The 16,644-nt window shown below is 37.9% G+C and overlaps 1 protein-coding gene across 1 annotated transcript in view; it reads left to right on the top strand.

Annotated features, from left to right (window-relative positions):
* IL1RAPL2 (interleukin 1 receptor accessory protein like 2) overlaps nucleotides 1-16,644 on the top strand; it is a 498,076-nt gene that overhangs the window by 465,535 nt on the left and 15,897 nt on the right. Inside the window, exons 6-7 of the mRNA XM_069464229.1 lie at nucleotides 5,053-5,198; nucleotides 13,392-13,535. Of these exons, the coding sequence (XP_069320330.1) occupies nucleotides 5,053-5,198; nucleotides 13,392-13,535 (290 nt within the window). The remainder of the gene's footprint in view (nucleotides 1-5,052; nucleotides 5,199-13,391; nucleotides 13,536-16,644) is intronic.

Raw genomic sequence — 16,644 nt, 5'->3', positions numbered from 1 at the left:
TTTGTTTTTTGTTTTTTGATTTTTAGCATGCTTCATAGTTTTTTGTTAAAAAACCAGGTATGATGTATTGGATAAAAGGAACTGAGGTAAACAGGCCTTTAGTGTGAAATTTTATGTTTATCTGGCTCAAAGATAGCCTGTGTTTACTGCTTGCTATAGCTATAAGTGTCAGAGGCTGAAATTTCCTCTAGTGTCCTTATTGTAATATTATCTCCACTGTTTTCTTTGGGTTTTCCTAGAGACTGCTTCTTAAATAGGATCTGAGCTTTGTAATTTTTCAGCTAAAATCCTTTGTTATCATAAAGGAGCCTGATTTATGTGTCACTATGCATTCCACAATTGTATGATGAGCTCAGTCTTTTAGTGAGTTTGTGCCCCTGGATTGTTATTTTCATAAGTGTTTCTTAGTTTCCCCCTTCACTTTAAGTGAGACAGGAAAGCTAGAGGGGTTTGGAGTTAGGTATTTCTTTTTTTTTTTTTAACTTGTTTTTTTTTTTTATTTCAGAGTATTACGGGGGTACGCTTTGTTTACATATATTGCCTTTGCACCGCCCAAGTCAGAGCTACAAGCATGCCCATCCCCCAGACGATGCATACTGCACCTGTTAGGTGTGAATTTACCCATCCCCTCCTCCCCCTCCCACCTGCCCAACACCTGATTAATATTACTTCCATATGTGCACATAAGTGTTGCTCAATTAGTACCAATTTAATGGTGAGTACATGTGATACTTGTTTTTCCATTCTTGTGATAATTATTAGAATGATCTCCAGCTCCATCCAGGATAATACAAGAGTTTCTAGTTCACCATTGTTGTTATGGCTGAGTAGTACTCCATGGTATACATATACCACATTTTATTAATCCACTCATGTATTGATGGGCACTTGGGTTGTTTCTACATCTTTGCAATTGTGAATTGTGCTGCTATAAACATTTGAGTGCAGATGTCTTTATTATAGAATGTCTTTTTTCCTTTGAGTAAATACCCAATAGTGGGATTGCTGGATCAAATGGTCTTTTAGCTCTTTGAGGTATCTCCATATTACTTTCCATAGAGGTTGTACTAATTTGCAGTCCCACCAGCAGTGTGTGAGTGTTCCTATCTCTCTACACCCACACTAACATTTGTTGTTTTTGGACTTTTTGATAAAAGCCAATCTCACTGGAGTTAAGTGATATCTCATTGTGGTTTTGATTTGCATTTCCCTGATGATTAGAGATGTTGAGCAATTTTTCATATGTTCATTGGCCATTAGTCCATCTTCTTTTGGAAAGTTTCTGTTCATGTCCTTTGCCCACTTTTTAATGGGGTCGTTTGATTTTTTTCTTGGGTATTTCATTTCTCCCACATAGGCTAAGCTTTGGTAAACACCTAAGTAGTTTAGGTTCTTATAAAAGTTTCTCTTGAGGGCAGACTATTTTAAAGGGGAATGGAGTGCTCTGGGCTCATTTAAAAATGGTTACTTTTCCCTTTTCCCCTGCCAGAAGCATAAGGGGACATTTCTCCAGTCTTCACACTGAGGACCTGGTAGTGCTCATGTAGAGAAAACTCATCGAAGTGTGGGGTCCCCCTAAATATAGGTCCCATGGAGTTTTTCACTCTCAAACTAGTTCATAATGGGCCTCCAGAAATTCATCTATTACAATTTAAGTGTTCCTACTGGTACTGGCTTTTGCTCCTGGGACTCTGATCCCGGTACGCTGTGATTCTCAGTATTTGCCCTTCTGTCAAGTTTCTGGGGCAGGAGTTTTCCCTCTGACTTCAATTATCTGATGGATCTAAGAAGAGTTGATGATTTTTTCTTGTGAAGATGGGAGGGGCAATTCCAAACTCTTTCTTTTTTTTTTTTTTTTTTTTTTGAGACAGAGTCTCACTCTGTTGCCCAGGCTAGAGTGAGTGCCGTGGCGTCAGCCTAGCTCACAGCAACCTCAAACTCCTGAGCTCAAGCGATCCTCCTGTCTCAGCCTCCCAAGTAGCTGGGACTACAGGCATGCACCACCATGCCCGGCTAATTTTTTCTATATATATTTTTAGCTGTCCATATAATTTCTTTCTATTTTTAGTAGAGATGGGGTCTCGCTCTTGCTCAGGCTGGTCTCGAACTCCTGAGCTCAAACGATCCGCCCACCTCGGCCTCCCAGAGTGCTAGGATTACAGGCGTGAGCCACCGCGCCCGGCCTCCAAACTCTTTCTAGTATTAATTGTTAATAGGCCAAAACTAAATAAAATTCTTGAAAATAGTGATTTCTGTCACCCAAACTGATTTTTTATTTTGCCAGTGTTCACTGCTACATATAACTTGCCTTAAATGTTAATACTTGGACCCCTTTGGTTACTCCCCCCCATGGATGTGTACATGCATACATGTATGCATCTTCAAATTATATACATTAAATATTTTCAGGTTTTTGTATATCAATTATACTTCAATAAATCTGTTAAAAAATAAATTCAAACTGCATGTGGTTATTACCCGCCACCACCCCCCCCCAAATGTCAATCCTTGGAATGAGATACTTCTGAGGTCATTTGAAGTATATCCCAGGATTCCCTCAGCTATATTCTTCATTTTGAAACCAGTCTCTGTAATGTCTCTCTTTCAGACATTCTTCAAAAACCTGCTCCTATCTTCCCTTCTGAAAAACTCTCACTGTTTCTTTTTGTCTAGCCAGAGTTTTCTCAAGCCTTTTTCTAGGTAATTTAGTCAATAATCACTTCTCCCTTCTTTGAAATCCTGTTGTGAACATGACTGTACCACCCTGCTTTACCTCATTCTGTCTGTAATTTTTTTTCAACTGCATAGGTCTCATCTCCTCAAGTAAATTTTAAAACTTAATGAGAGCAGGGACCAGGCATTTTAATGTTTATATTTCTTTTACACCAAATAGCTAGTCTCGAGCTAGGCACTTATTAGGGATTGGCAAGGACTCCTTGATGGATTGTTATATATCAATATTTGCTAGGAAATTATGATTCCAGAGTGATTTATAGACTTAAACACCAACCTGCTCTTTAATTACAGAAAACAAGTCACCTCTAGATTTTTCAAGAGCTGATAATTAAGACACCTCATATATATTAATAGATGGACCAAGGATCATTTTCAAATCCCCTCTCCAGATTCTTTCTGCAGCCTGTGAAGAGCTGTTTTTGGAAACTGCATTAGAAACGAAGAAGGAAAGTCTTGGTTGGGAGGAACAGGATCAGCTTTCTGCCCCGTGCCTGGCAAAGGCTGTGGCTGCCCGCCATGTGAAGCTTTAAATCAAACTGAATTTGTGGTGCCCAAGCAGCTTCTGGAACTACAGAGGGTTCTTCCATAGCAGGTCCCACAGAGCTAAAAGAATTGAATGTGGCGGGTTTACCAACTGCAGCAAGGAAATGGAAAAAGCAAAAGTCAATGTAAACCATGAAGATAGTAAATTTCCAATTTTTTTCTTGGTTAGGTACATGTTGGGAAAGGGAAACCTATAGCTTTAGTCAAGAAAAACAATTAACAGAAAGACTAACAATATTAAACTTGTCTGGCTCAGCGATGGTACATAAATGGAAAGGGATTCAGATTCTAGGAACTCTCTTCTACCAACCCAACTTTGAGCCCTTCCTTCCCTCATATGGGAGCCAGAATAGATTAAGCCAAACCAATATTAATTGTCAATAAATGTTAATTACAAATATTTTTGGAATAGCCAATAATAATCTACCTTCAGAAAAGGAGATGTTTATATTTAATAACATCCCTTTGCATCTGCATGGTGCTATTTACTTTTCAAATCACTTGAACCCATTTTAACTTCACAAAATGTTAGGGTAAGTATGGTACTTATTTTGCCCAATTTAAAAGTGAGTTAAATTAAGATATCATTGAGTTAATGACTTTGGAGGGACCCAGCTTGAGCTTGTAAGTGGGAGGCTTGTACTTAGAAACCAGTCTTCTCTGAATACAGTCATCTTTCCCAATTTTATGTTCAGTGCCAGTAAACCAGAGGGGCCTTCCCTGCATTCATACTCAGGTATCTAAAAAGAAGAAGAGAATTACTTATGGTTCCCCAATTTTCCATCTAAGATATTTCATACTTTCAAATATATGCATTTAAGAACCTACCCCAGAATTAACTGCAGGATTGCCACCACGTATACACATGATTTACTCTTTCTTTGGCCAAAGCCTGGAGGAGACAGAAAATAGAAGTCAGCAGAGTGCCCACTTTAGCCATCCAGGAGGTAGCTAGTTGTTAGTGAGAATGTAACTCTCCAAAGAAACAGGAGGTGCACCGTCTCAAGAAAGAATCCTCACCACTCAGACCTTTTGTGAAGCACACCTGTTCCTGGCTATTCAAGGCTCTTTGTAGCTCCACTTGAGAAAGCAAAAAAAAAAAAAAAAAACAAGGCTAGGAGAAAATGTAACATAGCTCCCATGCAGGAGGACAAATGGGGAACAGTGCCTGGAGAAATCAGGGACATGGGAGGGTTAGCATCATTGGGGGATTTAGGGTGCAGGCAGGAGACTGTATTGGACAAAAGCCAGGAAAAGCAGAGACTAGGCTTCTCACTGATGTTTGGGGTTAGAAGGCCACTAAACATCTTCAGTTTACTGCTCATAAGGCAACCATTTCCAAGATCCCTTTGCCTCATTACTGTCAAAACTCTACCTCTAACACAAAACCTATACTCCTGCAGATTTTTTCCCTTCATGTCATGGTGCAAAAATCCAATGGGTTTTCATAAACTCAGTTTAGAACACGGAACCCAGTGTTTTATCCTTTTTGCTACAAAAATCATGTTGGCTTTATTTATCAAAGCCTAATGACATGTTAATATTTCTTTTTGCTGAGTGAATTCCTCACTTCTTTTCTTTCCCATCTGATCTTCACGTCAAGAGCCACTTTTTGTGTTTTCATGTTGAAGGTCCCGCCCACCCGTATACCCAACCAGGACTCTCCGTGCCCACCAGAAACCTGTATGAGCTGCATAACCATCTGTAGTCTTTGCATGGCTGCTTTCTGCCCAAATCAAGCCAATTCAGCAAAGAATACTGTTTTTATTTCAGGCTCCTCAAAGAGCATCTTGGAGAAAAAGAAGTTGAGCTGGCACTCATCTTTGATTCAGTGGTGGAAGCTGACCTAGCGAATTATACCTGCCATGTAGAAAACCGAAATGGACGGAAACATGCCAGTGTTCTGCTGCGTAAAAAGGGTATTTATGGTTTGTTTGGCTACCAATAACTATTGAAGTTAGATATATTTCCTGGCCTGATTTTATCATTTAGTATGAACCTCTATTAACCATTTTGTCTTTTTAAGGAAAAATCTCTCTCTTGCTGTGCATATTAGCATGAAATACCTATGACCTTCAATACCATTAGGAAGTGGAGAAATGAAATGAATTCTCATTATGTGTTAAATCCAGTGAGATAAAGTGTACCTTGGTTATAAGTGTTACATAAAATTTGATACATGTTGACATTCAATATTTTCTCCACATTTTGCCTTTTTATATCTTATATTGCTTAAATGAAATGCAAGAGATTTTATTACTGGATGAAAAATGAAGTTGCATTTTAATTCCCTGACTAAAAAAATAAATAAAAACAATTAATAGTACCATATAATATTCTTATAGTTATAAAAATTATAAACTATATTTTATAATATTACCTGGTGGTAAGCGGCCTTTACCAGGTGCATATATTTCTAAATAACTTGGCATTTATGGAGATTCCTCTCTAAAATTGGTTCCAGATGAGGTGGAAATTGTATATAATGGACAAAGAAAAGAAACTTGAAATTTACAGTTAAAGGGCATAAAAACAGACAGAGGAACAACAGTCTCAGCAGCTAGGGTAGCTTCTGAATTGGCTTTTACCTTGCTGTGACTCTTGATTACTGCAAAAGGCTAAATACTTTCTGTATGTGTGCATCTGGCAAAGGTTTTGTCAGTGTAGCAGAGCAAATGTTCTCATTCAGGGTTCATGTTGTGTAGGCTATGCAGCAATAGAACAGACTCAGTCAACAAGGTCACTAGAAGAAGCAGGGAAGTTTCATTATTCTGAGAATAATGCTTTGATCTCTCTGGCACCACTTCTTACTCTATTGGACTTGATTTTGTCTTAAAATAGAAGAGTATTTAAGTATAAAAGAGCCTAATATAGAAAGGGAAGTCAAGAGACCCAGGTTGACAGCCACCTTGTTCAGTAGCACTAACTTGTCTGATGAGACTCCCTGAACCGTAGTTTCTTCATCTGTAAAATAGGGGTAATAACGTCTACCTTGCAGAGTCACTTTGAGGTTCAAATGATAATGATATAATAGATGTGAAATATACCATGCCCAGCAGTGTTTGTTATTACATAGAACTTGGATAATTTTTTTCCTATGCAGTATGTAACTATTTAGTCCACTTACATGAAAAGAAGGCATTGATCATGTCCAAATACCTTATGGAAAGGATCACTTTGTTCCTTTCCATCTTAGTCTTATTGCAGGCTCAGAGATTCTCCAACTCGGAGCTTGATGCTGTACCTCTTTATCCTCAGCAACTTGGACAGTGTCTAGCCACTAATAGGCACTTGGAATCCATTCTGGTCAAATGGATGATTAAAGTTCTCTTTTATTGTTGAGGACTCAGGTGCAGCAAGCACTGTGCTAGGTGCTGAGTAATAGAGCACCACATACGATAAACATCCTCCAGTCCTCTTGGAGCTTATAGTCTTTGGTGAGGTGAGAACACAAAGAAAGACAAACATTAAACAAAAAAATGACACAAAAAAGAGTATTACAATTAAAAACCTCCTATGAGGAAAAATAATGGAAGTCTTAGCATTCATCCAGTGTAGACAGAAATAACCTTATTTGAGTTTTAAAATAAATCCATTTCTCTTTAATACGTAAAACAACAACCAGCAGCCCTTAAAATTCTAAAAATCTCACTCTAGAAACCAAGACACACTATAAAACTCTGCTGCCTCCCATGCCTTCTATAAGGAAACTTGTCTAAATCATGAATAACTAATGATATTAATTCTCATCTTCCTGATATTTAAATGTTGGAGTTCCCCAGGGTTCAGGTCTCCTCACTCACTCCCTTGGTGATTTCATTCAGGCTTCATCCCGTGGTTTTGCTTACCATTTACATGCTGACAACTCCTAAATTTATATCTCCAGCCTGAACTTCTCACCTGAACTCCAGACTTGCATACTCAATTGCCTATTCAACAACTCCACTTAGAGATTTAGTAGGCATATCAAGCTTAGCTTGTCCCAAACAGGATTTCTGATTTCTCCTCCCTGTGAACCTGATCCTGTAGCCATCACCATCCTTCCTGTCGCTCAGGCCAAAAACTGCCTACTTTTTCTTTTCTCTACTCACATCCTGTATCTAGTCCACCAGCAACTCCTATGGCTCTATCAAATCCTGTCTAGACTCTGAGCACTTCCCCCACCTCACTGTCCCCACCGTCATCTGAGCCCCCAGCACCCATTGCCTGGACCACAGCAAGAGCCTCCTAACTGGTCTCCCTGCTTCCACGCTGGTCCCCTCACAGTCTATTCTTATCACAGCAGCCAGAAGGATCATTTAAATGTGAAAGTCAGATCGTGTTATTCCCCTGATCAGAACCCTCTGATCACAGATCCCTCCCTGTTACGCTTAGAATGAAATCCCAAATCCTTACCATGTCCTATAAGGCCCTACACAGTCTGTTCTTACTTCTGACATCATTTTCTGCTTCCGTCTACCTGAAACACTAGCCTCCTTCCTACTTCCCATGCTCATCAAGCACCTGCCTTAGGTCCTCTGTATTTGCTGTTTCTTCTGCCTGGAACACTCTCCCCCCAGCTGTCTCCATGACTCCCTTCTCCTCCTCATACAGGTCTCTGCTTAAGTATTACCTACTCAATAGGCCTTCCCTGGCTACCTTATATAAAATAGTACCACAGTTGATTTCCTTTTTTCTCTAACTTGGCTCTATTACTTTTTATTGTTTCTATTACTATTTGATTACATATTTCTTTGCTTCTTGTCTTCTTCCCCACCTCCCCCCGACTAGAGGACCAGCACAGTGGGGTGAGGGATGGCTAACAGGGATTGATACAAAGAAGATTTAATCTGTGATTTTTGTCTTGACTGTCTTCCCTGAGTTACCTAAATGTATTTTATCTTTTCAAAGATTTTTACTTTCCCGGCATTGAAAACTCAAAAGACCTCAGGACTCAGGCAGATATAGAATTTAAAAAAAAAAAAAAAAAAGAGGGCCGGATATTAGGAAAAACAAAACTTAGACCATAGAAAACATGCCTTACTCTAAAGGGGGCAACAACTGCTCTGTTCTAGAACATTATTGCTATGCTTGCTGGAATGTGGGCCCAGGGATATGAGAGCTTCACAATTTTTAAGTGAAGCTGAAAGACTGGATATGAAATCTTCTGATTTTTAAATATTAGTATTCATTTTTTGAAACATCGTATAATCAAAAAAACCTTTTTTTTTTTTTTTTTTTTTGGTCTATGGTGTACAAGTTTGCACTCACTGTTCTAGGTAGACTTAAATTTTTTCACTGTGCTTTGCAAAAGGATGCAGTTAATCTTCCCTCACTTGGTCTCCTTAGGAATTCTCAACAATATAGTGGAATCCCAAAAAAGAGCAAGAATCCCTGTGGTTCTGCCCTAAATTTTTTGGTCAGACCAAGCTCTGGCTTATTTTGAGAAACTTCAGATATTTTCTTTGGAGTTGGACCATTTAGGCTTTATCGCAGCATAGCCTGGCGTCAGTGGTCGTAGCGCTCTCACCTGGAATACGAGTATGGATTGTTTAATGGAACAATAACTTCTTGATGAGCTGCAAGTCAAATATTTAAAGTGCCCTAAGTGATCGTTATGGAGAAGAAATGTGATGAATCCTTTCATAAAGTGAAAAGACCTTTTAAAAATGAAAACACACATCTAATATACCCAATTAACAAGATCAGGTTTTATAAAAGCAAGACAGCCCTTACCTATGCATCTTCTACCTGCACCTACCACTTCCTTATTCTCTGATGAACTGTTTGCCAGTGTGTACAACTAGCATTTCAGTAAGAGGTCCATACTAAATTTTTCTTTGGTGAGCCAAGAGCCTGAACTCAGGCTAAAGAAATTATGATAATTATTTCTGCTTCTCTGCACACACTTTCTCACAAAACAGAGTCATGTCACTGAATCTCTCTCTTCATTCCCAGTGCTCCTGCTCCACCCTGACACCCCAAACATATATAGGAAGCTTTCTTAATCTGTTCAGGCTGCTATAACAAAATACCTTTGATTGGGTAATTTATGAACAACAGAAATTTATTGCTTACAGTTCTAGAGGCTGGAATGTTCAAGATCAAGCATCAGCAGATTTGTGCCTCATGAGGGCCCATTCCTCAATTTCATCTGAGATCTCATCAAAATGGTCTTTACCATCCATATTTCTACCAACATTCTGATCCCGACCACTTAGGTCATCTCTAAAATAATTGAAGATTTCTCTGCAGCTTTCCTCTTCTGAACCCTCACCAGAATTGCTCTTAAGGCACATTTCACAGCAATATACCTTAAAACTCTTCTAGCCTTTACCCATTACACAGTTCCAAAGTTAGTTTCACATCTTTAGGTATTTGTTACAGTAGCACCCCACTTCTCAGTACCAACTTCTGTCTTAGTCCATTTGGTGTTATAACAAGATACCTTAGACTGGGTGTATATAAACAACGGAAATTTATTCTTCACAGTTCTGGAGGCTGAGAAGTCCAAGATCAAGGCACCAACAAATTTGGTGTCTGGTAAGGGTCTGTTCCTCAGATATGGCACTTTCTATGGGCCCTCACATGGCAGTAGAGGCAAACAGCCTCCCTCAGGCTTCTCTTGTAAGGGCACTAATCTCACTCAGGAGGGTTCCACCCTCATGACCTAATCACCTCCCAAAGGCCTCCCTCTTAATATCATCACCTTGGGAGTTAAGTTTCAACACATGTATTCTGAACAAGCATTCAGACCATAGCAGAAGACTTCTGGTGGGATCTCCTAACCTGCTTCCCAACTTATGAGTCAGAGGAGCAAGCTCAAACATTCCCAGCCTTCCCTCTTTCCAGTCCCTTGGCTTCTGCTGCTATTTGTCCCATTCTGTAACACCTGATCTTTGTGTTCACAATGAAGAAATAGTTGGGTTCAAACTAAGAAGGTTAAAAAGAACTACATTTGTACTTTGGGTGCCTAGAAAAAGTTATAACCCCATAAATATTTGCTGTTCTTGCTATAGCTATCTTTGTGAAGTGTATATAAGACACAGCCCAAATAAAATGACTTTCAGCTTCTCAGTCAGGAAATGTCCCTGGAAGTATAAATCCTGCTGTGATTGAAAATGGCAATTGAAAATAGAAGACAAAAGAAAAGCCAGGTGTCATTTGGGTGATGGCAATTCTGCCCTCTGATTATAGGATAGATGTTTCCCTTTGATGTGACTGCCTGGGCTGAATCAAAGAATAGTGGTTGAGTCCCAGGGCCTAGGTCCACAGTTTTCAACTTAAACAGCTATCATTACATAATATCTTTCAAAGACATTTTTATAAAATGGACCCCAAAACCACAAAAGATACTTTTTAAATCATGGTTTTCTTCCATAAATTTGCTGCTGAAAAAGGTGTCTGCTACTTGAGAGCACAAATTGTTCCTGCTGCTGAAGTTTTCCATCTACCTAATAGCAACTACTCTGTAAATAACATAGAAATTGCTGAAAAACTTCCCATTCCCTGACTTTGAAAACAGTTGAAAGCTGTTCTGACCAGAGAGAGAGAGAAAAAAACAGAAAGAGAGACCAAAAAATGTGCAGCACAAAATGAACATCTTAGAACAGGAAAAACATTTTGAATCAAGTCAATCAATGCCCCAAGATGAAAGAGAAGTTGGTTTTCCGGGTAACAAAGAAAACCATATTGCTCTGTCAATTTAATACTGGCTATTAATAATGCATAATTGATGTAAGATGGTAAGAAAACAAGCAAAAATTGTGATTTGTGGCTCACAGAGGCTTAATAAGCAAGCCTGCTTCATTCTCCACATAGAGGAAAGCAGTGGTTCTTGGGGAGCCTCTTTCTATACAGAGGGCAGGAGGCAGAGCTAATGTATGGTGGGATTTTTTCCCCTGAATTTTTGTGGCTTAATTTTCAAAATGACTGCCTCTTGCAGCAGGCAAGACAGATTCCAATTTCCCATCTCTACTCATTGCGTGTCCCCTCATGATGTTCCTTGTTGTCATTTTCTGTCCTTCATAGCAGCCTCATTCTCTTCCTTTTTCCATCCTCCCCCCTCTGTCTTACTCAAAGAGAGTGACATTTATTTGTGTCTCTTCCATTTCCACTCTATGACTCCTCTGATTGGCTGCACTGTGTCTGGCCATCATCATCTCTTCTTTGACTCCACTTTTTTTTCCAAGACTAAATTCCCTCTCTCCCCACAAAACTTAACACTTCTCTTCATATGCTGGACTCTAGGGAACCCCTCCTTCCTCCCTGGCTACAGCCACAGGATCCTGCAGTACGCTCCAGTGAAGTGGCTGAGAGCTGCCCAGTTCCTTCATTCTACTTGGTGAATTGTGGTTTCTCTTTTTCCTTGCAACCGAAAGGGCAGAGGGAGCCAAAATTTACCATAAGTCACATGTTGTCAAGAAGCACTACCAATAGTTCCATGGAAGAACAGGTAGAAGTCTTTCTGTTGTCACTTTCTAGGCTGGAGTGTATAAAGCTGTGGTATAATAAAAAAAGCCTTGAATTTGAAGTTAGGAGACCTGGGCTTAAGTCCCATTTTAACCACTTCTTAAATGTATGACCTTGGGTAAGTGACTTAAACTACTGAGTCTCAGATTCTTCATCTATAGATTTGGAGCAATAATTCTTGCCCTAAAGCATTATTTAGAGAATAGATAATAGACTGGTTGAAATTTTTTATCTATGTATATTACTTGTAATTATTTGTATATATTATTATATCTTTTATTTCTTTTTTATAATCTGTAATATGCTAAATATATCTTAATTATTATATTGAGCCTGACTAATTTCTCTTAAGCAATAATTCTACATAGAGATAAGGACATTCCCAGAGAAAGGTTGACTATCTGATTTTTAAGAGTGATAGCCTGTCATGGTCAGCAGTTTGATTTTGACAGTACCTCAGAATTCATGCATCCAGGGAGACTGACTTATGCCAACCAAACTCACAAGCAACTAATGCACAAACTAAAATGTGACTCCCTTTTCCAGTTTCTAGTTACATAGTAAGCTGAATTAGTAATAAAAGAATCACTTGGTAATTATAGATTAAAGGGAGGTTAGCTAATCTTGTAGGCAATTTCATTTAATTATGATGAGACCAATGACAAACCTGTTCCACAGTGGAAAGTGTGTCTCTGGTCTGGTTTCTCCCAGATTCAGCATTTCTCCTCTCATCATTGATAAACTCATGTTCTAAATTCTCCTCTGACTTCCCATTTCTATAAATTCCATGATACCATCCCCTCTTTTGATAATGTACTCTTTAGATTTGTTAATGTCACTAATTAAGCTATAGGTAAGTCACTGTTCCCTGATCCTGGGAGACATTATGTCTTCTTCCATTATGTGTTTATTTAACTGTTCCAATAATGCTCAGAGCTCTAGGGAAGCCCCCACTGGAGCAGCCTAAGGCTGCTATCAGGTAGCCTGGTGTTGGTCGAAGAGACCAAGTGATTAGCCTGGATTTCTCATTCTGTTTTAGCTCCACTGGGCATATTATATCACATACATATTATAGTCATTTATTCAAATAAGTAGGGGAAATGGATAAGCTAATTTTCCCTGCTTACCTTGTATTGGATTATGTTCTACTGGGATTTAAAGAAACAGTTAAATCCTGCAAACTCATTAGATTTTATTTTATTCTGAAAGTAATTTTATGATGTTGTTCCCCTGTAGAAGAATAGGGCCTGTGGCTTGAGAAGTACTAGATGGTAATTTTGCTAAGCCAATAAGATAATTTAACAGAAATAACAAAATATTGGCCCTGGACCCAGAATAGAGCAGCTTTAATTGTTCCCTGAAATACACTTAAAGCAAAAATATATATGTGAAATCTAGATATGTTCAAAACAAATTGGGAGTAACTATTCCTTTTCAGATAGATTTACCACTTTTAATTGTAAATTAATCAAATCTTTAAAGAGAGTTAATTTTACAAAAGTTTGATTCATACCAGTGTATCAAGAGTAAAGCTACTTTATTAAGCAAGAATCTTCTGGAAAGAAAAGCAGAATGGGTAATCTTACATACTAGAAAAATACGGGACGATCCCAAGTGTTGCTAATGTACTTACCTTCTCCTGTTTATTCTGTTTGCTCCAGATTTAATCTACAAAATTGAACTTGCAGGGGGCCTGGGGGCAATCTTTCTCCTCGTTATACTGCTAGTAGTCATCTACAAATGCTACAACATTGAATTGATGCTGTTCTACCGACAGCGTTTTGGAGGTGATGAAACTACTGATGGTAAGCTGTCTCTTATTGTTCAAATTCAATTAAAAGACATGCATTTGTTATTATATAAGAGAATATACCTATTCTTAGGAAACAGACACTGAAATATTTAGAGATAAAGGGCTATGACAAATGCAATTTACCCACAAATAGTTCAGAGAAAATATTAACAGTAGGTAAATACTGGTAAAGGCTATATATGTGTTTTTTGAAATAGTTTTATTTTTGTAATGTTCCTACATGTTTGAAATTATTTCCAAGAAAAAGTTTAACAAGGAGACATTAGTTGGTCAGGAGATAAAACAATTGCTGCCATAGCCCTTCTCGTTAGTCATAAACAAATTAAAAATCAGTTCCATTTTTTTGTCCAGAAAATTCTAATTTAGGTACTGATCATTTTTAGCCATTGCTGCCATCTGTAAAACAATCATGGGAGGAACAGATTCAAAGCTATGGAGATAGTCCTTTCAAAGCTCAAAGTATACGGACCTACATATTTTGGATGCTTATAGCACCATTCTCAAAGGTGACCTCAAAGGATAAAAATTCAGAATGTAGCTTATAATTTTCTTCTGTTTGCTGTTTATGGCTTTTAGAAATCTTATGAATGAAATATCAATAAAGCATTGTACTGAGCCTTGTTTCTTTAAACATTCAAAAATGTTTAAATTTCAAACATTTAAATGTAAAACTTTAAATTTTTCAAGAGAAATTGCCAAGTTTCCAATCAAAGCCAGTAAGAAATCATGACATGTCTCTCCTTCCCCAAACTACTATAAGCCTTGGAAATGTGTAGAATGCCATAGGTAAGCCAAAATTTTAAAAAAGAGTCCAATTTGGAAATAATTACTTTCGAAAGGCAGATTTAAAACTTAGTTTTCATTGTACTGAAATAGTGAATGTTACAGCTTTTGCTTATTTTTTTGAGTTGATGGTCTTACCTCAAGGGAAAGGAGTTATTTTGTTTTTATTTTTATGGTGCTAGATGTAACATCAAAATTTTTGAGGAATCTTTGATTGTGGTCTTATTGTTACTATTTTGTAAATGATGATATGAGTGGATTTCAATTGCCTTTTATGTTTTCACAGTAAATTAGAGAAATGCTCTTTGATGAGAATATATGCATGCTCATTTTTGAATCTACACATTTACCCAGCAATTACAGCAGCCTGTTTCAAAGTACTACAGCTTCTTATGCAGAAATATCTCCAGAATGAGAATTTAGAGCCTGTTTCAACAATTATTACATATTCTAACAATATATCTGAACATGTGGTCAATTACTCTCATTTCCTATGTACAACAGTTAATATTGAAAAATCTGACAGAAAATAACTAGATGGGATATATTATTGAGGAAAATGTCACTGGTTTCCAGGTGCCAACAAGTGGCTAATGTATCCAGTTGGGAAGGTAAAGGGTGTACTGTCTATATAGAAGAACATGAAAGGGAGGCTCCTATGATTCATTTGTTTTGAGTCCTGATTAAGCAATTTTTAATCTCTGTAAGAGAGGATAGAATTTATTATGTTAATCTGTAACAATTAATTACTTTCATTACCCATACCCAATAACCCAGACTAACTGATCAGTTGTACTATGTATTTGTAAGATCAAGTTCATGCTGATATTGTAGGACATTTCAGGGATTAAATATTCCATTTTGCATCTGTATCTCCAATGTGGCCCATGTGGTCAAAGGTATCCAGTAATACAGAACATTTTGGTTAGAGCATTGTATTGATGTATTTGATCAGAGATATGTATTGATTCCAAACCCATTGTTTGGGAGGAAATGCAATATCAAGGGAGGGCACTTCAAGGAGAGTTAAAATATTTTATATTCCTATATGGAACCTTGGACCTTAAGTACACAACCTCTGTACTAGCTGAATGGAGTACCAAAAAGTCAGCAGGTATGTAATGAGGATGAATAAATTAATTTTAACACTCTTTAACAAATATCTAGTTGCATAATACCAAATGTCAGCCAGCTAATCTACCAAATTTTTCATTTATTCATTTAAATATTTTGATATCTTATGGACACAATTTTATCCATATACTTTTTCTTCATGTTTTCCCTTTGACCATATCTAATAGTGGTATTTCCTGAAAGTTCTTATAAAAATGCTTTATTTTTTATAAAATAAAAATCCATCCAACAAACTTTGACTTCTTAGCCATTTTTTGAATTTAATTCATTTTATTTCAACCCGTGAAACAATGATTGCTTTGTTTATTCAACCTTTCAGGTTTTGAGTCATTAAATATTTATTAAGTGTCTACTCTGTGGCAGCCACTATGCAGGGTACATTTACTTACATTCTTCATCTGGATCAACGCTACACTAACACATGCACACACACACAGGTACCATAGTGGGCACTAGGTATATAATAGTCAACAAGGTTGCAGTCTTTGTTTGCACTTTAGAAGCTAAGGGTTTAGCATAGCTATAGAAAAACTGGACTGTAAACAGGAATGGCTTCTTGTTGGTGAACACCATTAAAATTAGATTTAAAAACAGGGAAGGGAGGTGTGACAACAGGAAAATTCTTCCATAGAAAGTTTAGTTCTCTTTCTTATAACATCTTTCTTCATTAGGAAGAGCATGCCTATGGTGACCACTGTGCCAGCCGTCTTCCTTATAATGCTCTGTCTGCTCTGTGCTCTGCTTTCTGGTTCCTCAGATGAGCTTAGCATGATTTAGCACAGAGGAAGGCTCATTAGCTCTGCCTAGAAAAGTGGTGTCGCTGAATTGCCTTTCTGTTTTAAAACAATTTTCAGGCCCTGTTGTTAACCTTATTTGCATCATGTTGTTGCTCTCGCTCGATCCATCTTGCTCCTCTTTGTGAGCAACAGCTGCAACTATTCATGAGGTTTTCTTGGCTGTCTACATAAGGCTGAAGTGCATTTTTTAAACCGTGGCATCTACGTCACTGCTGGCTCACTAGCTGGCATCCTAGAGCTTCTGGGATATCTAACATGGTGGCTTTGAGAGCTCTCTTCCTGCTCTGGCCAGCCACCATAAGCTCTTCACCTTTAGTTCATCTTAAAGGGACATGACTGAAACCAGAAGTAACTATTTTCCAATGAATGATGTGCTTCTAGAATGCT

The sequence above is a fragment of the Eulemur rufifrons genome, chromosome 30 (assembly GCF_041146395.1).
Source record: "Eulemur rufifrons isolate Redbay chromosome 30, OSU_ERuf_1, whole genome shotgun sequence".
In the NCBI taxonomy this organism is placed as follows: Eukaryota; Metazoa; Chordata; class Mammalia; order Primates; family Lemuridae; genus Eulemur; species Eulemur rufifrons.
This window is presented reverse-complemented; position numbering and strand designations above follow the sequence as displayed.